Below are 22522 nucleotides of genomic sequence, written 5' to 3'. Positions count from 1 at the left end.
CAGCCAGCCATGTAACCCCATTCCAGACCCTATTAGCAATCCATGTAATTCCATTCCAGACCCTTGCAGCCATCCACGAAACTTTATTCCAGATCCACTCGGCCATACATGTTACTCCATCCCAGACCCTAGTAGCCACTGCTACCGTAATGTCATAACATTTGTTCCGTGCCTCAACCATGATTGTCCATGAAAAGTCCCATGCCCTCGCCATTAATCCGAGAGTCCTGGGTCGGAATGTTTCGAAGTCCTGACATGTGGCATTTCGGGGATATTTAGGGCATTCATTGAACTTGTGGATCTGACAATAGATTTGACAAGAGATTTCTAAAACCGTCTTTCACATAGACCAATATGTGTATTGTGCTAGGTGTGAAAGTTATTTTAAGAGCTCTCCGGCACACACATATAACCGAGAACTTAACTGAACTTAGTTCTTTACTGAGAACGTATTACCTCACGTAGTAAAGATAAATGTTCGATACCTTGTCATATTTGGGTGTCCTGTTACCATTGGGTGAGCTGTTGTTATCTGCCGAGTCCATGTTCTCGGTGAATTCGAAAACCAATTTCATGTCCAATCTGATGGAGTTGATTTGCATCTTAAGGATGTAATCCTGTGCCAAGAAAAATAGCAAGTTACTGCAAATGACTTTTCTTTTTTCGTCGCGTTTTAAGCGACCTCTGATTAATAATAATAATTATAACAAATAATAATAGTAATGATAATAATAATAATAATTATGACGGTCTCTCATCTCATTGTACAGTAAAATTGGAGGAATTTATGAGGAAGAGGCGACTTCTACGTCGGGCCAACGTGTCCCATCTTGTGGAGTTCGTTCCAGTTTATGTAGCATTAAAGCGATTAGGATTATTTGTATTCCTTCAGGGATGGGATAATAGTTCATTAGCCGGTACCCATTTATACGCCTGGGTCCGGTTATTCAAAGCTTGGATAACGCTATCCACCGGATAAATCGCTATCCGGTGGATATGCGTTGACAAAAATTAAAAAATAAAAAATAAAAAAAAATAAAAAAACCCGCACTATCCACTGGATAGTTTGATTTATCCGGTAGATAGGGTTTTCCATCTTTTGAACAACCGGGGCCTGGATGGAGAGAGGCACCCTGACAGTAAATTGTCTTGCCCTGGGGTCGGGGGAACGGACCTGGGGGGTGCGGGGACGGACCAAGCGATCGCGAGTCCGGCTTAATAAAAATCGGTGCACAGCGTAACGCGCCGCACAACAACAACAACAACAACAACCGGCCAAACAAACAGAGAGCAATACAATATGGCCTTAAGCTGGCTTTTTGCAAACTTACGCACCTCGTGAATCCAGCTTCCCGTGATGGTCGTGCCGTGGATAAAATCCTTGAAGAAGAAATCCTGTTTCTCAACAGATTGTGGAGTTTCTGCGAAGATTAATGTATATAAATTGTAACTTCATGAATTTCGGTTAAAGCGAAGGAACTACTTATTCACTTGATGGAGCCTTTTAACAAGTCAAAATAAAGGAAAACGAAATTTAAGTATGTGTTCATTTGTTTGTTCGTCTCGTTTAATACATACTTAAATTTCGTAAAATTGAAAATGTAACCGTTTAAGCGCGCGCCTCAAAGAGAAAATACCGAATGACGCTCGCGCAATGTTACCAAGTGAAGATTTCCATGACAACCATAATTGTTTGTGTTTTCCGAAAAAGTGAAACACTTTTTGTCTGTCAACTTTCCCAACGGTTAAGAACCAAACTTTTTGTTCTTAAAAGCTGCCGTGAATTTCTTCTTTGCACTCAGCCAATAAAAACTACATGATTTGTTTAGAAACAAAAGTATCCATTAAGAGAAAAATGCATTTTGTTAGTGTGTAGGGTTAAATATTTTTTTTAGTGTGCGACGAAAAAAGAAAACAAGAATAGAGATGAAACACAAGAAAAAACTTACCGTCTCGTTTCAGAGGGTGCGTAAGATACGCTAAAACCAAGAAAAATGTCAAGGCCGAAAGCGGAAATATCACCTTCATGCTTGACAACAAAACTTTTTTCTTTTCACGATGAACGCACAACTTGACCGTTCCGCGGAAAAGAGCGAAGTGAAAGGTGACGTCACAATGATTGTCTTATGACGCAGCGCGCGTGGAACATATTGGCTCGTTCCCAGCTTTTTTTCCACCAAGTCAGTTCAGTGTGCAGTCTTTTTCCGAAACCATTTTGTTTAGCTAATTAAATTAAACAGAACATGTTCTTACCTGTAAAAGTACTTCGTACATTTGGTAGAAAGTCGAGGCCAAGGGAAACACGTGAGCTGCAAGGTGAACAAAATCCTGCTCTGTGATTGGTTGCCCGAGCGGGAAAGATGGCGCTATATTGCCCGCTCGAGACTACCCTCTCTGTCCCGCAAGAAAAATTTCCCCGAAAGCCATATAATAAATCATTTATTGACCAAGCTTGTTCGGTCAAGATGGCTGGACATTAGAGAGGTTGAGCATGACGTTTACGGCAAACGGCAAACGGCAAACGGCAAAAACGAAACTTTTGCCGTCTCTCTTCATTTGTGTGTACAGTTGAGTGAAATTATTTGTATTTGCAATTAATAATAGGAGAAGTTATTCCATTTTTGTGCGCTTTATTTACGGAGTAGAAGAAAAGAACTCAAAATCAGAAGTTATCTTTGCCGCTTGGTGTCTGCCGTCAATGTCATGCTTAACCTCTCTATTAGCTTTTTTTTTTTTGACGAGTTCATGGGCCTCGACTTTGTCTCGAGTCCACAAACACGCAAAAACAAAAAGAACTTGGTCAATGTCCAGCCATCTTGACCGAACAAGCTTGGTCAATAACCCATTTTTAGCTGCACATGAAATTTTTTGCTTTAGTCAAGGTTCTAACATATCGTTTTGAGTACTTTTCATATATTTGTTCTTTCTCAATGGGTGTTCCGTATTGCATTATCTTAGTCGATTCGCATCTATAGGCTCTGCTCTAGCGTCGTTGAATAGTTTAGCGCAAACACTTGTGTTTAAAAGTTACTTTTACGCTGTGTACGTTTGCCCTATGAACGAATTGTATGCCTTCCTCTTACCTAAACGGTTAGTGAGAGGGGTTCTTGCTTGAAACATGTTTGTCCGATTTTAAGAAAATCAAGGACTACTTTGAATGATTACATTTTTGACTTGAAAAACCATAACCGTTTAAGTCCTGGTTTTAATGTGAGACATTCGAATACTTGAATGAACATAAAATTTCTTCTGTTTGAACTTAGCCAGTTGCTCATAAGAGATCAGACATCGTTGTTATTTTTGAATCACATGGAAAACTAACATTTTCAAATTTTAATTCGGTCAGGATAGAGGATCCGCATCAAAACCAGCTAGGACTGATTTGTCTTCCTCATTAACAATTATAATTTATTATTATTATTTTTGTTTATTTATTTACATGCTTTAGCTTTTGTATCCGTGAAACATGTGTCCGTCATGGACACCGGATAATACGGGCACTTTTGCAGTTGTCCTTTTGAATTGTTGTCCGTATTAACCGGGTTCCACTGCAATACAATAATGGCTTCGTCGCTACTAGAAATGCAGCGGCTTTCAGTCGTTTCTAGTAATGCAGCTGTACATTACGCTTAACTTAGACTTCTTTCGAAGAAAATTCCATTTCAAAGTGTACTGACAGGACGGTCATATTACTCAACTTACTAGAACTCAGAAAATGGTCCCGTACAGTTAAAATGACGTACTGAAGCACCTGATTTGTGTTTGTCTTTTACAACAGCGAACAAATGGGTGGTAAAGTAACACATTGTCACAGTGGTCAGAATTAGACCGACAACCATGTGCTTCCTCCATTTCTTCTTCCAAACCCGTACCACAGCGATATTTAAATATGACATTTGCAGCCAAAACGAGAACGAATTGAAAATGAAATCAATACTAAGAGCGATGGAAACGCGAATGAAGAAATCTGCAACCGGATGCATGTCGGAAAAGGACAGACCGTGATTGTTGTACATGAAGCTATACAACTGAATAAAGCCAACCGCTGCAACCAAAGCCGTCGATTCTCCGAGAATCATCTGGATGCTCATGTCGGCGATAAAGCGCATGCTTCTTGGAGTGCGAAATTTATCAGCGCTCAACATTGGCTCTGCGTCCGCGTCGCGTTTAAACTTCTTGTAAATAATGTACCACAAATAATCACGCACAACAATAGTTAACCTCTCTAACAAGTCCACAGCGCCGTGTACGAGGCTGAGTATTATAAACAGTTCAATACTTGTGAGCTCAGCTTGCATGACACGGAAAACGATGGCGGACGCGCTATACAAAACGCTTAAAAGCACGTGCGAGTCGCCCGGGTGAAGAAAATCGATTCTCTGCGCCGTCAAACGTACTATGACCTTTGGTACAGCCGTTAAGAGGGGCAGTGCACCAGCTATTACTGCTCTGTAAGTTTCGTTCTGACGACCATACAATGGAATGATGCCATAAACAAGACCAAGGGCGATTGGAATTCCAAAGGCTAATTGGGCTGCGAGTATCGCGGAAACCTTGATCGTCTTCTTGAGTCTCCTGGGTCTTTCATTTTCGCTGCTGTTAGCAATTTCTCTTCCGACAAGTATAGAATTCATTAGGACTATGATTAGAAATAAAGCATTCAAAGGAAAAGACATCCAGGGCCTCTCATATATTCCATAAACTTGAAGGTAAAGTCTGTAACATGTGTCAAAAAATGCACCCAGTAGATTGAGGATCAACAAATTGAGTTTCTTTACTAAGCGCCAGCCAAACATTGTGATTATAAGAAGAAATGTCCACATTTGCACCACATATGCTTCTACGGTTTCAGCGCTGACAATGATGGCCTGAATCTTACGTGGGAGCGAGTTCCAGTGTCCATGTAACTGTTTATCGTAGCAAAGATCGACGGAATTGAAATCCAAAACCAAAATGAATATAGCAAGCGTACCGAGAGTCAAACCTCCAAGAATTTGAATACAGAAGACATCTTTCACGGCCTTCCAAAGCGACATCCACCATTTTGACGGTCGAGATCTTTTCCAGCCAATTTTGCTATGGTCCCCCGGGGGTGCATCGTACTCCTGAAAAATCGTATCACTGTTGTCGAACCTTTTAAAATCTTCCAAGGGATCCTGGCGCTGTATCAACGGAGCATCTTCAAGCAATCCCTGTCCCTCGTAAGATTGAATCACTCCAGCGGTGAATGTTTCCGTGACATAAACAAATAGGCCCCCTAGAGTAAACGACGCCATGAAAGAATTTTTTTTCTGGCTATGAAGAGTGAACTGCCCACCTCAAATCACGGGGAAATTAATAAGCGATGAAAGCGGAAATTTTAGAGTTAACGATTTTCGCTTTCATTTTCGCTTTCGAGATTCTGTAATCCTATAATATGTAATATCCGGTTTCCTTTTTCGTGACTCACAGTCACGCTCTCACGCTTACTTGTTTGCATTCTTCCCCATGCATTTTCCATTTTCGAGGAAAAGAGAGACTGCTCGGAGTCTGTCATTTTGATTGAGATGCTGTAAATATAGTCCCCCTTCGCAGACGGCCTCTGGGCTTATCATGCAAGCTATCCTCATTCCTCCTTCGGCGTTTGTCTAATCAATTTGAACGTAAATGACTTATATCGTGACAAAGTTCCTGAATGTCCGTCGCGAGGAGTAACGCGATCACGAGTTACACAAGTTTTCGTAGAAAAATTGATTACTTGATCATTTTATACGTTTCGCGAATTTGAATAAAGTACATGCTCAGTCACTCTCGAGCTCACTGAGACAAGTGCTGAATAACCGTGAGTTACAGTCAAGAGAAAATCTTGCTACAATACTGTGTAGGCTTTCTATTTAACCTCTTGATTGGGTTAACAACTCTTCCGACGACCTTCCTGTTGTTGTCAGGTCTTGTCAGTTCTCGGAATTGTTTTCGCGGCTACGTGAGATCAAAGTAAAGAAATAAGTGACGCAAAGTCTTAAGAGATAATTAACAAACTTTGATTGACATGTTTTGCGGAAAAATCCTAGACGACATTCTTGTTTACTTCTGAAAAATTACAGATGAAGCGTGTAATTTATTCTAATTTATCCCATTAATTTTTTTTCCGAGAATTGACTCGAGTGGAATGCTCACCCATGATCTTCCTGTTTACTTCGTGCTTTTGCCAGTCTCCCTAAAGTTCGCTGCTATACATTTTAGAGATCTTTAGAGGGCGCAAGAAACGTAGTCGCACCAAAAAAACGAAACGGTTTGGCTGAATTCTTTGTGAAAGATGGCGACGACTCCCTTTTCGCTCGAAGGCCTGCTTCTTTACATGACAGAAACGTTCACTGCCGGAGTAATCCAGTCTTATCAGGGACAGGGAGTGCTTGAGAACGCTCCGTTGATACAACGCCAGGATCCTTTGGATGATTTCAAAAAGTTCGATCAGAATGACACGATATTTCAAGAATACGACCCACCTCTGGGAGACGACAGCAAAATGGGTTGGAAAAAATCTCGACCGCCAAAATGGTGGATGTCGCTTTGGAAGGCCGTGAAACACGCATTTTTGATACAGATTTGTGGCGGTGTGTCGCTTGGTTCGCTGGCTATTTTGATATTGATTCTGGACTTCAATTCCGTAGATCTTTGCTTTGATATGCAGTCTACAAACTGGACCGCCCTTCCCAAGAAAGCGCAGGCAGTGATGGTTACCGCAGCGACTACCGAAGCCTACTTTGTTCAATTATGGACATTTCTTCTCGTGTTGGTGATGTTTGGCTGGCATGTGATCAAGAAGCTCAATCTCCTGATCCTAAATCTGCTTGGGGCGTTCATTGACACTTGCTACAGACTTTACCTACATATTTACGGAATTTACAAGAGGCGCTGGATGTCGTTTCCCCTGAACGGTTTGTTTGTGTCGATTCTGCTTATGAATAGTTTAATCATCGGAAGAGAAGTAGCGGCAAACACCGAAACCGAGAGATCAAAGAAAATGAGAAAAACCTTAAAGGTTACTGCAATGCTCACTGCTCAATTCGCTTTTGGAATCCCTATCACTTTTTATCTCGTGTACAAACTGATCCCTCTGTATGGCGAAGCGAATGAAATCTACAGAGCTGTCATCGCTGGCGCGCTCCCCTTAGTAACAGCTATACCAAAGGTCATCGTACGTTTGGCGGCACAGAGAATCGATTTCATTCACCCTGGCGACGCGCACGTCCTGTTAAACGTTCTGTACACCGCGTCTGCTATCGTTTTCCGTGTCATGCAAGCAGAGCTCACAAGTCTTGAACTGTTCATTCTGCTGAGCTTCGCCCACGGCGCTGTGGACTTGCTAGAAAGGCTTACCATTGTCGTGCGAGATTATCTGTGGTACTACATTTACAAAAAACTTAAACGAGACGGCATAGAGACGATCACCACTGCAGATAAATTTCGCACCCCTAGAAGCATGCGCTTTATCGCAGACATGAGCATTCAGATGATTCTCGGAGAATCGACAGCGTTAATGGCAGCGGTCGGCTTCATCCAGCTGTATAACTTCATGTACCCTGCCGATCTGTCCTCTAACAACATGCATTATATCACGCAGTTCTTTTATCGCGTTTCCATCGCCCTTAGCATTGATTTCGTTTTCAATTCGTTCTCGTTTTGGCTGCAGATGTCATATTTAAACATCGCTGTGGTGCGGGTTTGGAAGAAGAAATGGAGGAAACACATGCTTGTGGCTTTCATCCTGACCGCCGTAACATTGTGTTACTTCACGACTCATTTGTTCGCCGTCGTGGAAGCCAAAAACGCTCCAGGAGTAAAAAAGCTTAATTTGAATTGTACAGGTCCATTTGCAATGTTCTAGCTCATTCACGTATCACTACCGCTCAGTTTTTCTAAGAAACAAAAGGTTAATCTTTTTAACCAAGCTTAATCCGGATAATGCGATCGAAAATAAGATTTCAATCTAAAATCCAGATCCGAAGATGGATCGTTTAGATTGGAAACCAAAGCTGATTGTATCATTCCATGGTGTTTCACTTCAGCGAACTTTGCAAATTTGAAAACGCAGAAATTTGAAAACGTAGCGTTATTTTTCTTCGCATTTTCTCCACATCGTTGGAAAAATGTATTCATTTAATGAATAGTGTAGAAACGGTTTGTTCAACAATTATGTGATTCTGCCTTGAGGTAATGTATGAACATGTTTTGGTAGCAACCAATAACCCAATTTCTACTGCTGTGTATGAATTTAAGGCCCCGTCTACACTACGCCGGAGAAATTTGAAAACGCAGCTTCTTTTTCTACGGTTAGGCCTACCGTCCACACTAATCCGTCACGAACGGAGCTTTTCGAAAACGTTCTTCAAACCGGAGGAATTTGAAAACGCCAGCTCTGCATTTCAGTCTGGACGGAAGACATTTTAAAAGCGGAGCTTCTCAAAAACGGCTAGCTTACGACAACCACGTGATTTCCCTGGCCGAGTTTCCCTCAAACACAAAACCAAAATGACGGATGATCGTTGCATTTTCAATTTCTCCGGAGTGGTGTGGACGGAAAACATTTGATACATTTTCAGAGCGAAAACGCCGTTCTCAAATTTCTCCAGCGTAGTTTCCGATACAACATAGCTTTAGAGATTTAGACGTGCATATTTGTAGGAAAACTGGGGAAAAAAATCTTTAATAATTTTCAAATACGCCAGGCCTCTAAAACTTGGTTTTGATTTTAATCGGTATACACACGCTGTGATTTACATGACGGAGTATGCTTAAAGAGGATATTGACAATGTTTATGTTTTAACAGTTCTTAGTCTACGATCAGAGTTTTTAGTCGAGTTAAAGCTATTTGTATAATGCATCAAGATTTACGTTAAGTGTAACATCAATTCTGTATTTAAGCAAACGCCTTGTTGTATCAATTAAAATAAGCACTGCTACTTGTTTAAATGCAGGAGAGGGGGAGAGCGCGTTCAACTTTCGGTGTAACTTTTTGGGTATTTGTTTCATACGCGGGGATTGTTCTTTACCGAGTTCTAGTGCTGCAACTTGCTCGGTCTTTCAATGCGCTTTTCGTGCCGACATTACAGTGAGAAATAACATGACGGTATTGCACAATACAGTAGGGGGTATGTGTCACGTCGATTCCTGTAATTCAGCTGTTAGCTTAGCCACTTCTTTCTCCAATGTCTCTTTCTCTGTTCCTAGCGCAGCTGTCCTTTTCAGATTCACTTGCAGTCTGTTTTCCAGGGTTTGGAGAAGTGGACCACACATGACTTCCATCAGCTGGCATAGGGCTTTAGTAAACACTGCCAAGGAAGTGAAGATTGTAAGCATGCAGGGTGCATACTATCCAAACACTATAATTACAATTCCAAATCTTTCTCATATACCTGTACTGTTATGAACGGCTGTTAGGAGGTCCGTGGTACTGAAAAAATAAAATATTTCAGTAAATAAAATGCACTCTCCTGTAATTATCAGGCTCTAACTTAGAAATTAATGATGACATCTTCATCCCTTCTCCATACAGAGTGACAAACAAATTGAATTGATTGCGGTGCATTATCAATTAAAACAAGAAAATTGTAATTTACTACAGTTGGTACATGTAAGCACTAAAGAGGCAATTATAAACAGAAAACAATTAATGAGGATGGCAAAGACACAGGAAAAAAAAAAGGTTACAATAAATAATTAAGGAAATAAAAAGTTTAGGGTGGGGTTTCCAGCCAGTGCCATATGTGATAATAACTAAGGAGCTACAAAGACATTTAACAACTTACTTTAAAGTTTTTCTATAGGCTTCTTCCTCTTCCTAAGGGGGAAAAAACGAGACAGCCACTAATTCCTAACTAACAAATAATTATTATAACCTCAAGTATAATTCTCTACTTCAGAGCTTGACATTCATTAGCTATTTTTCTGCACAAATGTCCCTTATTATTCTTAGATTAGAAAATTGAAATATTGAATATTCATCGAAGATACTTTTAGTCAGTATTCAATATTTAATACTCCATTTCAAGACCTGATAATTTTTCTATCATGTCGGGTTGCCATTTTAAAATTACTGAAGTACATCCTCCATACGACTGCAAATTTGTAGCTTTTTGTGGAGATACACAAAAGGCAGAGTTAGATGTTTAAAAAAGGAATATTGAAAACACTATAATCCTGAATCATGTCCATTTGAAGTATTTACAGTAACATAGCACTCTGCAATCATTTCATTTTATAAAAAAAGAAAAAATATATATTTCATGCGTATGGATTGCTAGCCGATAATAAAATCATCAAAATTTGCTTATCCTTCATGTATAGTGTTAGTCAGCATTCCCACCTTTGATAGTATCTGTGGCATTTCTGACAAGCTGTTCAATGTGGCCTCTGACAAAACCTCGGTATGAACTATCTGCAGCTCAATATCTGCTCGCTGATACCTGATACAATGAGTAACTTACTTCAATGGTCATGAAATTGATGATAACAATGATAAGTCTGTTTCAGTTGCACTGGATTGGGGGAGCCAAATGGCTCAGAACTCTAGTCCTTGCTGTATGAAGTAACTAGAAATATTACAACTCTCCCTTGCCAGGGTGCTAGAACATCACAGATATTTTAAAGCCTACAAAGATTGGTCAGGATGTGCTACCAGTAGGCTGGCCTCATTTGTGGGTGAAAAGAGGCACTATGAGAGTCAAGTGTAATCATCTGTAAGAAAAAAGGTGGTGGCCGTACATATTTTTACCAAAATACCATGCAGACCTAACACAGTCCATAAAGTACAAGGAAAGCCAAATATTTGCAATATTGGTCCCTGTGCTATTGGCATACCAGGGTTTTGTTAGGGCCAGGTACTGCGCAAATTGACCAGCTGTGAGGATGATTTTGCCTGGCTGGTTCGACAATCTAGTGGAAAGTTTTTACAATAAAAATGTTCTGCAGTTCAAATAGTTTTGCCTGCCTGTGAAAACCAGTTGCACTCCTGCTGAGAATGGCAATAACACCCCTGGGCATAGTGTACACCAAGTTTGATGATTTTAGTTGAACTTTTCTGTATGTTTTTATGAGCGTTGTTAAAGTTTCGTGCACTAAGAACTATGGGTAATCATACCAAAGGGTCACCTTTTTTTTTTTGAGGATTAGCCTGGGCCAGGGATAACCCAGATTGAACCAACACTGCCTTATCAGAGTTCAGTGCATCAGTCATTGGGCTGACACACATTCCATCTGCTACTTCCCAAACGAGAAAAAAATCTGGGTGAGTCTCATCTTGCAGTAGCTTGTGGAACCTTTCGTACGGACAAGACAAAACACTGACTGTCCATAAAGAGACTGTGACATGAGACTTGCCCCAGATTTCTTCTTGCTTCTAAAGCAGCATATCAAATGATGATAAATTTTAAAACACAACTTAACAAATGCAAAAAGGTAAAGTTTGCATTCATTTTATGACATGATAATAAGTTAATCAGACTGGTGTGATTGGCCACTCCAGGAAATGTTAAAGCATTAAGTAAAGGGAACACTCCTTGACCATCATATCCACATGTGCCACTAGTGATGACACAGTAAGGTCGTAACATAGAGAAAGTACTTACTGTGGAGGGAGTCCGTCGGGCTTTGTGTTCGCTGATTGGAAACAATACACCTTTAGTTGACCGCTCTGAAAAAATACAAAATAAATGGTGGTCGTTTTTTCTATAGCATCCTACATGTATCGTCTCCAAATGCTATAGGACCCAGTTCAGGATCATGTACTTTTAGCTAGAGACCTGAAAGACCTTAATTGCAAGATCATTCAAGAGCATCAAGGAGTCCATTGAGGATCTGAATGAGAATACTACAAAATCTTCATCCAGACCTAAAAAGATCCTCATACAGGTCTTAAAGGATCTTTTAATTAGGGATCTGTAGACAGTATAAATGATTGCAATTAACAGAAAGAAACATTGCAATGGCCAAACAATGACTTTGAAGGTAAGGTAAAGTTTGCATACAAGCCAAGTACAGTAGCTCATGTTGAAAGCTGAACTTTCTAGACTAGCCGTTTTGTACTAGAGATCGGACATGACATTGCGTGACAAGCCGAACATTCTAGATAAGTCGTTTTGTATTGTTTTGTAACCCGGATGTCACGTTGCACGAACTGTTGTACCCCCCTATAGGGGTTGTAGAAACATATGCTCGAAGAATAAATATGGAGTCCAAACAGCTCATCAGGCCGGAGCTTATCCCTGTTTCAGTAGCATGAAGCGACTAGGAGTATTTCTACTCCCCCTTGGATGGATGCTAGTCCATCGCAGGGTTACCCCCCAGCATTAAATTTGTTGGTAACTATTTATACGCCTGGGTGGAGAGAGGCACTGTGAGAGTTGTCGAAGAACACAACACAATGTCCCCGGCCAGGGCTCCAACCCAGATTGCTCTCTCCTGAGTCAAGCACACTAACCATGAGGCCACCGTGCCACTTTTAAACTTAACTGTAAAGCCAATTTTAAAAATATTTCCAGTTAGACCATGGCAATATGGTGTCTTAACTAACAAAATAATCCTTTTGGTAGGACTTAAATTCCATGGCATCTCATTTTGTAGTCTGGCACTGTTCTAAACCATTAAATTATAACTGTGTGCGATTCTGTGCTCTGTTCTTATTTTAATATTTGACCTTACCACATGACATTTGTTGGGTGCACCTCACGAAATATTATGCCCTGATTAAATTTAACCAGGTAATATAATGACTGTGTTAAGTAAAAACACTTATTTTTTTCAGTTATTACTCCATGACGACAATGGAAAAAGAACAGCTCACAGTGTACTTGTATGCTTAACTCACCATGCTGGGGTCTGTATTGAAACATGAAAAGATGAGTCCCACAAACCCTTTATCCATCACTTGGTACATGGCCTGTGTCCTAAGGTCTTATGAGAAAGAGAGAAAAAAAAAATAACAATCACAAGTAAAAAACTCAAATTTCTTTAAATGTTGGAAGGTTAATATGAATATGGAGGTAAAGATAAAAATAAGGTTGCCTGCTGAAGGAAGACTTGATCAATGATATGCACATACTGTAATTGTCAGTGGTTTATTTCTAATAACAACCACTTTTTTGAGAGCTCAAAATGTATTAAGATCATGAGTTTGGTTTAATTTACGCCTTGTAAACTTACCAACATGTGATGGCCAGACAGTGATGTGAGGGTGAGAATGATACCAGCCAATAACCCTCATGGGTCGCTTTTTGGATGTCAACATACCTAGTCTCTGTTAGGATAAAAACAATAAACATTACATCATGTTCAATCTTTTAAGCTAACACATCATTTCTAATTTACATTGATTTTCCTAAATTCATCAGTTTATTTCTGACAAACTTTAAGATGGAGGTCTCAAGAGGGACTGCTTTTGATCCCAAAAGGTAAATATTGATGATAAAATTATTTGTTAAATAAGGTAATCATAAAAATTACAATTTCCTCGATTGTGATTGGTTTAAAAAACTCCTATTTTCCACTAATTCGCTTGCCAAGTTGTTATTGAACAGTTTGTTATCGGACGGATCAATAAGCCAATCATATTCAAAGATGTAGTTTAAATCAACCAATCACATTAAAAGTTGTAGTTATGTGTGTGCGTTCGTGCACACGCTTGCTTTTGTGTTTTTGGCACCTAATTGCTGGTAGGAGGCGCGGTGGCCTTAGAATGTTTACATCTTCTTTATAGGTATTTTAATGCAAATTTTCCCTTTCTTTCATAACTTGGCTATTCTTCTTTTCTTGGAAATTGTCATTTTTATGATTAATTGGTAATAAGACTTTGTGTCGTCCAATTTGGTCTGTAATCATGCTCGTGATAAACAAATCGGACTTCCGTTGTGCGGCCGTCCGATTTTGTTATCACTCTTATGATAACAGACCGAATTGGACTCCACTCAGTCCTATTATCATTACACATACTGTACAGGAAATGACAACACAAGTACATGCACACTGATACAAGTGTTGGTGCAGGGCTCAAAAGTTTTCGTTTTTAGTAAATTTTCATGTTGTTGTGCTTGCATTAGCCTTTTTGTGTGACACACACACACACAAAAAAACAAACAAACACAAAACAATACTAACTCTTATAAACAGGATATCATATCTAGCAAATAAAAATACTTATTCTACAGTTTATGTTGTGTACCACTTTACAAAAAAGAGAAAATAAACTTGAGAATCTTGCACTTTTTTCACAATTCCTTTTCACCTGGGCTTAAACTTTTATTTCTCACACTCAGTAATGATTCATCAAGTTCAATTTACCTTGAGATGGTGTTTTGATATCTGATCTTTTAACGATTTTATTCCCCTGTTTTCTCATTAGTTTAGTTTTGGTTGTGAAGATATTATTAAACACTCAAAACAGTGTTTTACCAAATCTCCAAACATCTCAAAGTTCGTCAAAGTTTCTCTGCTGGGTGTTGTATTTTCCACTTTCCTCTTGGTGTTTGGAAATGCGGTAAAACATGTTCTCTTGTGTGTGATATAATACATAACAATTAAACTTCAGTTTAATTAGACTTCAATATTCTCTGGATTAAAACATTTTCTTGAAATTTACAGCAGCTACACTTAACCTCTGCTTGAGTCGAGGCATCTGATAGTTGTTCTGGAGAAATCTCTACTCGATCTTTCCGTTTGTCCAGTCTTTGAAGCATTATGACTGAATAAATGTGAGCAACGTTCTCATCCTCAACCTAAATTAGAAAAGGAGCATAAACATTTCTTAGAAGGCAAGAAAAAATTAAATAAAATACAGCACTCTGAATTCATTTTTTACTGTGAAACTCCAATATAGTGAACTGCTGGTCTTGAAAAACAGGTTCATCATGACAGAGGTTCATTAACTTATATCAGGATAATTTCTGTTCCATACATTTTACTGTAAGTAGCTTTTTTCTGCAGAAAAGGATACTGGAGTCCTAATGAGTCTTGACTTTTTATATAAATAGCGGTTCATTATACCCGGCATTGACAATTGCGCTCAATCGGACTGAATTTCAATTGAACTCAGTAAAACTCTATCTGTGGAGTTTGATAATTGAAGCAGTAAATAAAACCCTCACAAAAATAATTGGACAATCAAACTCAATCAAATATCTGAGTTCTGAACTCTTGATTTTTGTAAAACTGGTGTTGAAAATCAATAACAAGTTTTTGGAGGATCAAGTTACTTTGGTATAACACATGCTTTTCATGTTTTTGAGACCACATAACATGATCTTTGTTCCAGCAAATTCACTCACCGAACGCAATGAAACACAATCCATTGGATTATGTTCCACTGAGTTTGGTTTCTGAACTCATTTGAACACAGTCTAATAGATCAAATACGATTGGGTCCGATCTGCTTGATTGAGTTTAATCAGTTTGGAAATCAAATTCACACAAAGGTTGACGTTTGATTTCCTTCAATATGTCGAACCCAATCAAACTCAATCTGTGGAGTTTGATTGTGTTCGATTGAGTTCAATTTCTCAACCGGATTACAATAGTGCTCTACTATACTGTATAAAGATGTGGAGATCAATGTAGATTCCTACATGCAATGGGGTGAAAGCATAATTAATAACTTTGCACAAGTACATCAAACGATAGAAAACACATTAGCTTAGTTATATATTGTATTGGCATTATCGGACAATCTAGTCCATAATTTTAGCGTGTGTTAGTAATTGTACATTTCCTTAAACATTTTCTGAGATGGCTTTGGAGCGCGATTCGTGATCGGCAGATGCGGTGACAAGAACCACAGACATAAGTGGAATCAGTGGGTGGAGCAAGAATTGTAGACTCTGACAATTACATGGGCGATAATTGCGATTAATAAGTTTAGGGTGAAACTAACCCTTGTTCCTTGCAGGATTACCAGACTTTTACGACAAATATATTTTTTAGGCTCTTATAGCTTCCAACTTTTCTTTTTACAACACATCACATAAGAACGGCTGATCATAATACGGTCAAATCGTATAATTAACCGCAGGTCCACATCAGCTTATGCTGCCTATATACCGACCTGCGTAAACAAATAAATGATGTATGTATGTATGTCAGAGTCTACAATTCTTTCGGTTTATTTGAAGAAAATGGTTTTTATTTATCATTTTTTTTTTACGGTAGCAAGCCCTAAAAATGTAATGTAATAACAACAAAATACCTCTCCAATTAACAGGCCCATGACTTCTTCTCTTTCAGTAGTCAATGCATGCGTTAAACAGACCATATATGCATCCGCTTCTATCTTCACAGATTCGACCGCCATCTTGACTTCCTTGTCCTCCAGCTGCCATGGGGAACTCCGCTGAAAATAAAAACTGAAGTCCAGCTGTTATTGTCACGAAACGAAAAACGTTGCGTGACGATCCGAGACTGGCTTTACTAACCAATAACATGGTGAAAAATACGAAAAAGTCGGTGAAATTAAACACGTTAACTACATCTTCTTGAAGAGCAAAACTTAGCTATGGCTCTGTGATTCCACTGATGCCACTTTCCCATGTTACAGCTGTTCTTAGCACTGTGACTTGTGCGAATGACGTACACATGACGTAACCAGTTTTCCGCTTTTACGAAAATCATACACGACAGAGGAGAGTAAATACACTGTATTTATCGATCGCTGTTTCTCGTTCAAAATCACAGACATGTCGTTTGTTAACTACATCCTGCAAACAGCCAGTGTCACGCTTCTGTACGTGGTGGGTTTCTTAGGAGGAATGCATCTTCTCGGCATGGTCACGCTATCTCTGTTGTTCTTTTATACTCCTCTATGGCCGTTTGTACTTTTGTATTTATCATGGATGTATCTTGTGGAGTGGAAAACTCCCGAACGAGGGGGAAGAGACCTTCTAAGGAACTTCACAAGGCGGCTTTCTGTTTTCAAGTACATAAGCGATTATTTCCCGATCACTCTCGTCAAGACGAGCGAACTTGATCCTCAGAAGAACTACATCTTAGGCTATCATCCCCATGGTATATTTACCGAGGGAGTATCAATGGCGTTGAATACAGAGGCTTGTGGATTTAGTGAAAAGTTCCCTGGGATTATACCGCATCTGTCAGTTCACTCAAGTGAGAAAACTAGCAGCGCTCACGATATTTGCGATATTCTTTAAAATGCTTTTTCGCGGTCGCTATAAATTTAAAATTTCTTTATTTGACTTATTATATTTAGCATATATTTGTCCCGACTTGTCGAATCTAACATCCCCTCCTAGTGTTATCGAAAAAACATCGTTGTTTTAGGTACTGCATTATTTCTTATATTCTATGAAACTTATTGCTTTATTCTTTCTTTTGTATGAAATCATTACAATAATGAACTGATTTGTAATAGTAATTGACCTCGTGTCGCATAAATATTATTCAGGCAGTATTCGCGCGAGTTACTTTAAACTCGGACGAGCGCCAGACCGATTTGAAATTACGAGCAAGATCACTCCCTGAATAGACTTCCCTCAAGTCGACCTTTGTCGCATATTCAGGCTGTCACGAGGTCCAGTTACTAATTAATCGTATCTATAACAAATCTCTAAATTAAAAAAAGTATTTTGAGAGCTTCGTTTGAGCGAAAAAGTCGATAGCGCTTTCTACGTATGTTTTAAAAACTATAGGAAAAGCCATTAAAGCGCGCGTAATTGACGTGCGAATGGCGAGCACCGATTACGTGACAAATAGGCGCGCGGAGAACCAATCACGATCGAGAATTTAGTTATAGGTACGATTACGGAGTAAAATCGGTATTGGCATACTGGTGTTCGAGTAAATGGATCATGGATCGGATTGGCATGACATGTAGCATTAGAATCAGCTGTAGCAGTAGCAGAGTAGTAGCAATGGCATTGACAAAAGAAGTCAGTAGTAGCAGTGGCAGTGGCAGTAGTAGAGGCCAGCAGTAGGGGCAGTAGAAGTGGCATTGGCAGTGGCAGCAGTAGTACCTGTAGCGGCAAACGTAGTAGCAGCAGCATTCAGTGGCAGAGGCAGAAGCGGCCAGTGGCAGCAGTGGTAGTAGTAGCGGTGGCCGTGGCAGTGCCAGTAGCAGTACCGGTAGCAGTAAAAGTGGTAGCAGCAGCATTCAGTGGTGCCAGTGGCAGCAGTATTCATTGGCAGTGGCAGTAACAGAATAAGTGACAGTAGCAGTAGCAGTAGCAGTAGCATTAGCATTAGCAGTAGCAGTAGCAGTAGCAGTAGCAGTAGCAGTAGCAGTAGCAGTAGCAGTAGCAGTAGCTGTAGCAGTAGCAGTAGCAGTAGCAGTAGCAGTAGCAGTAGCAGTAGCAGTAGCAGTAGCAGTAGCAGTAGCAGTAGCAGTAGCAGTAGCAGCGTTGGGGGCAGCAGTAGTGTATAAAGAAATAGTGTTAGGAGCCCATCCGCCCCTGTGGTTCGGTGAGGTCGTAGAAGTAGTTTAATGGTATTTTTGTGTTTCCAAACTCATTTGAGGGAGAAGATTTTTCTGTATTGCCCAATATTGATAGAAGTTGATAATTTTTTGTCAAATTGAAGAGTGCAAATGTAAAAAGACAAAAGTAGAAACGGGAAACGCATGCATGGGTCTTCCTCCTGTAGGTTAATCCGATTAAACAGAGTAAAAGGAACTATCATTGCAATAATTACACAGTGGTTGTTACCTTCACAGGTCTTTTGACGGCTTGGCTATACCGTGACGTTCTCATGAGCCTGGGTGTGATTGACGTGACACGTCCAAGCTTGGAATACACGCTGACACAAAAAGGGGCGGGGCACTCTGTTGTCATCGTTGTGGGCGGAGCAGCAGAGATACTTGACACTCGCTTTGATAGCTACGTGCTGACACTAAAACGTCGAAAGGGATTTATTAAACTGGCGTTACAGACTGGGTTTGTATGAGATTTTGTGGCGAGAGAATTGTCTGAGATTCGACCCGAAAAATCAGATGCGCTTTACATCATCCGTTCTCGTTGTGGCATGGGGCGCATATGAGGTCTTAACGGATCATTGTAAAGCTTTGCCATCTTGTGCGCGCAAATGTTTGTTAACTGTTCTGAAACTAACTTGAAATTTGCTGCGACTTAAGTACATGCACTTATTTCTCAGCTTTTCCACGTCTATTTACAATCAAAGGGCAATCTAAGCAGTCTCGTATAACGCCTTCTCCTAAACAGCTAACTTCCTCTAAACAGCTTTTTGACGTGATTTACACACTGCGCTTTTCTGTTCTTTGCAGATGTGAACTTGTTCCTGTTTTTGCCTTTGGACAGAACAATCTGTTTCATATTTTTGGTGGCGGTTACTACTCTCGATTTTCACGATTTCAGCGCTGGCTTCGATCCAAAACCCAGAGTGGATTTTGTTATTGTTGGGGAGCTTGTATGCTGCCGAGACGATCTCCAATCCACGTTGTAGGTAGGTCGAGCGTTTCACGTGTGCCATTACATTCCTGGCTGATTTTAATTCCCGGCAACGGTGTACAGCCTTAATTTTTCATTAAAGCCAGGAGCCCATGCCACTGATAAAAGCGAGCTTTGTTATCCTTTCCAAGTTTTGCGATTTCGCGGCCTTTCCTTCAAAGTTCGTTTTCAGATTTCAAGCTAAATTGCATATAAACTCGTGCCATCTATCCCCTAGATCTCAAGTTCCACAATTTCACCCCGCAACCTCGTTCCCAGATCTCTCATCTTACAGCCCTTCAGATGAGAGACCCTGGGAACGAGGTTGTTCATCCCGGTGGGAACTCCCATATAAAAAGGACGGGGGGGGTGCTCGTCGTACCTTTTGGGGGTTAAAAAAATAGTTTTGGTACCTCTGAGGGTGTTCATCCTCAACAGGTCCACAGCGGGAGCTGTTGTGGCACCTTCTACAGGTATTGAGCCGAAAAAAATATGACAGGAGATAATGTGTTGTTTTAGATTTGGTACCTCTTAGGGGTAAAGAAAATGTTAAGCCACACCCACAAAATAGAACCTTGGTACCTGTTAGGGGTTCTTTTCAAAATTTTCGACGAGCATGGACCCCAGTCCTTTTTATATGGGCGTTTCCTCCCGGGAATTCACTGACCTATTAGCATAGAGGTTGTAACCAATTAAAGGCAAAACTATCCGAGTTTTTATGTAGCTCTATAGGACCGTGCGTCCGTGCTTCGATGAACTAAGCTAAGCTTGCGATCTTGACGGGCTCAAAATAGAGGGTCTGTGAACAGGCTAGACTTCGTGTTTTCGATCGAATTTCAAATCCATACAAACTCCTATAGATCGCTCCACACAAGTTCTCATACGTACGCTTTAGTCATCTGTAAGTAAACTATTGTTAACGCTTTCGGCAGAGTTCTGAGATCATGCTCGAGATTTGAAAAAAAGGGAGATATTGATGGCCAAGCTCTTCAGAAGAGCAGGATTATTTATATTTTTCCTTCTTGATATTCCGGCATATCTGTTCTAAATATTCCATATTGATTTTTTTTCTGAAATATCCCGTTTTCTGTAAACTCCCTTATAGGGCATCATTTATCGGATATTGTTGTTTTTTTGTTCTATTTTACCTTGACAGTGGGAGCGCCTATTCCTGTGCGCAAAGTTGCTAATCCAAGCCAAGAAGAAATCGACAAACTCCACTCGCGATACATAGAAGATCTTAAAGAGTTGTATGAAAAATACAAGGACAAGTATCATCCAACAGATACCTCAGAGTTATTGATCGTTTAGCTACAAATACTGAATAACCGCTGCAGAATTAAACATTATCTTTCGTTTTATCCTCAGCGTAGACTGACAAACGGATCTCCTTAATAAGTTTTGGACTAACACTTCCGGCCTGCGAGAAAGACATCCGAGATTTAACCCGAATGACATGCCATGCATGATAATGCAGGATTTCGCGCGGTCATTTCTTTTTTTTTTTTTTTGCGGTTTTCTTTCAGGTCACGCACGACGGACTAAGCGAAAGAGGGACTACTCGTAGTCTAGTAGAGTGTCGGTCTTAGAATGGCTGTCTTTTGCGCGCGAAAATCCAAGACGACAGATTTCCGTAATTAACCAATTAGAGACTCTTTTCATTTCTTTTTATGTGTGCTTTTGTTGCTATCTTGCTGACCCGTAATTACTTTTCCTTTAATTTTTTTTTTTATTTAACGCTGATGTCAACTGGCTGCTTGGTTCCGCTAGCCCCTATGACTACTCCAGTCAGCCAGTACTCTAATTTTATTATCTGTATTTTCTGTAATAGTTATAAGGCAAGAGAGAGTACTGTGGAGATAAAGATTGTTGTTTTTGTTGTTGTTCTAAGAGGGTGGCAAAAGGTTTTTGCGTGACGCGTGATCGCCCCAAAATTAGCAGCGTGATTGAGACCAAATTAGCCGCGTGACGCGGGACAGGACATCGTCATTTTGAAGAGATTCAAAACATCACTCGGATTAATACAGGCTAATTGAAAAACGGATGAAGCTGGGGTTATGAAGAGATTAAAAGCCTTGATAGTGCTTGACACTACACCGGAGATATTGAAAAACGCAACAATCACCGGTCGTTTTATACTTTTGTTTGAGGAAATCTCGACCAGGGAAATCACTGACGTGGTTCTCCTGACCTACCGTGTTCGAAAAGGTCCGTTTTAAAATGTTTTTCGTCTACACGAAAACTCAAAGCCGGCGTTTTCAAATTCCTCCGATTTGAAGAGCGTTTTCGAAAAGCTCCGTTTTCGTGACGGATTACTTTGGACCGTAGGCCTAACCGTAGAAATAAAGCTGTATGCGTTTATAAATTCCTCCGGCGTCACGTGGATGGAGTCTGGAGCAAACCACGACGTCAATGAGCACCACCAAACAAAAGGCTTAATGAGAAAAAGAAAGGCTGTACAAGTGTGTTAAGTAAACCTTTAAACATTTCATAGCTGTCCTCTGCAAAACAACAACGCAAAATGACCGCGAATCGCGAACGATGAGTCGAATTGAACTGCTAATTTTTCGTATTTCCATTTAGCATTGAACGCTGTCATTCATTCATTCTCTTAGTTCATTCAAAGATTGATTCAGCTTTGCAAGTGCCTTTGCTTCAGCAGCAGCAACCTGGTATTTATGAGAGAAACATTCAAAAGATTACGTTTTGATGTACAGTTAATTTTTCAGACCAGATGAGCAAATATTGAGTAATGATAATACTAATGACACTGAAGCCGAGATTACAAGACTTTTTTAAGCTGGGGTCTGTTAGTATTACAAAATAATATCCTAGTCAATTTGTAACTTCAAAAAATTACTCAAAAAATAAAGAAAGCTTAAAATAAAAAGAGCCTTTTTCTCTTGTTTGTTTTTCTTTTTCATTTTAAATCTCCAAACACACCCTTTAAGCAGGCGCAAAATAGAGCATGCGTTGACATTTAGCTACTCACAGCATCTCGGACTGCTTTCTCTTTGTCTTCTCTCATAACTTGCTGGATTTCATTCAGAAGCTCTGTTCCAATACCTGAAAATATACACAATTATGCACATTAAGTGAATCAAAA

At 39.9% G+C, this 22522-nt stretch overlaps 4 protein-coding genes across 4 annotated transcripts; 2 read left to right on the top strand and 2 right to left on the bottom strand.

The window, feature by feature from the left end:
• Positions 1–1905: 1905 nt before the first annotated feature.
• On the bottom strand, positions 1906–5986 carry LOC145492142 (uncharacterized). Its single transcript, XM_081471477.1, has one exon. The coding sequence runs from the start codon at positions 5274–5276 to the stop codon at positions 3702–3704; it is 1575 nt and encodes a 524-aa protein (XP_081327603.1). The 5' UTR covers positions 5277–5986; the 3' UTR covers positions 1906–3701.
• A 147-nt stretch (positions 5987–6133) lies between these two features.
• LOC145491960 (uncharacterized) lies at positions 6134–8554 on the top strand. Its single transcript, XM_081471265.1, has one exon. It carries the CDS (start codon positions 6296–6298, stop codon positions 7865–7867), a length of 1572 nt encoding a protein of 523 aa, XP_081327391.1. The 5' UTR covers positions 6134–6295; the 3' UTR covers positions 7868–8554.
• Positions 8555–8657: 103 nt separating this feature from the next.
• On the bottom strand, positions 8658–16329 carry LOC145491962 (lys-63-specific deubiquitinase BRCC36-like). Its single transcript, XM_081471267.1, has 9 exons — positions 16212–16329; positions 14629–14748; positions 13181–13274; positions 12846–12931; positions 11608–11672; positions 10347–10446; positions 9790–9821; positions 9397–9434; positions 8658–9312 (listed from the first exon to the last, which is right to left on the bottom strand). The coding sequence occupies exons 1-9, from the start codon at positions 16314–16316 to the stop codon at positions 9140–9142; spliced, it is 813 nt and encodes a 270-aa protein (XP_081327393.1). The 5' UTR covers positions 16317–16329; the 3' UTR covers positions 8658–9139.
• A 369-nt stretch (positions 16330–16698) lies between these two features.
• On the top strand, positions 16699–22435 carry LOC145491961 (2-acylglycerol O-acyltransferase 2-like). Its single transcript, XM_081471266.1, has 4 exons — positions 16699–17125; positions 18687–18906; positions 19254–19432; positions 20573–22435. The coding sequence occupies exons 1-4, from the start codon at positions 16699–16701 to the stop codon at positions 20725–20727; spliced, it is 981 nt and encodes a 326-aa protein (XP_081327392.1). The 3' UTR covers positions 20728–22435.
• The last annotated feature ends 87 nt before the right edge of the window (positions 22436–22522 follow it).

Source organism: Orbicella franksi, chromosome 7 (assembly GCF_964199315.1).
Source record: "Orbicella franksi chromosome 7, jaOrbFran1.1, whole genome shotgun sequence".
Taxonomy (NCBI): Eukaryota; Metazoa; Cnidaria; class Anthozoa; order Scleractinia; family Merulinidae; genus Orbicella; species Orbicella franksi.
The sequence above is the reverse complement of the archived record's forward strand: the minus strand, read 5'-3'. Positions and strand labels throughout refer to the sequence as shown.

Excerpts from the sequence above, each read along its gene's own strand:
- LOC145492142 (XM_081471477.1), bottom strand. The coding sequence starts at position 5,276 with ATGGCGTCGTTTACTCTAGGGGGCCTATTTGTTTATGTCACGGAAACA.
- LOC145491961 (XM_081471266.1), top strand. The coding sequence starts at position 16,699 with ATGTCGTTTGTTAACTACATCCTGCAAACAGCCAGTGTCACGCTTCTG. Across the intron at positions 18,907-19,253 it reads AAACTGGCGTTACAGACTGG|ATGTGAACTTGTTCCTGTTT; the intron begins GTTTGTATGAGA and ends TGTTCTTTGCAG. Across the intron at positions 19,433-20,572 it reads ATCTCCAATCCACGTTGTAG|TGGGAGCGCCTATTCCTGTG; the intron begins GTAGGTCGAGCG and ends TTACCTTGACAG.
- LOC145491962 (XM_081471267.1), bottom strand. The coding sequence starts at position 16,316 with ATGGCGGTCGAATCTGTGAAGATAGAAGCGGATGCATATATGGTCTGT. Across the intron at positions 11,673-12,845 it reads TCAATACAGACCCCAGCATG|AGCGGTCAACTAAAGGTGTA; the intron begins GTGAGTTAAGCA and ends GTATTTTTTCAG. Across the intron at positions 9,435-9,789 it reads GCCTATAGAAAAACTTTAAA|TACCACGGACCTCCTAACAG; the intron begins GTAAGTTGTTAA and ends TTATTTTTTCAG.
- LOC145491960 (XM_081471265.1), top strand. The coding sequence starts at position 6,296 with ATGGCGACGACTCCCTTTTCGCTCGAAGGCCTGCTTCTTTACATGACA.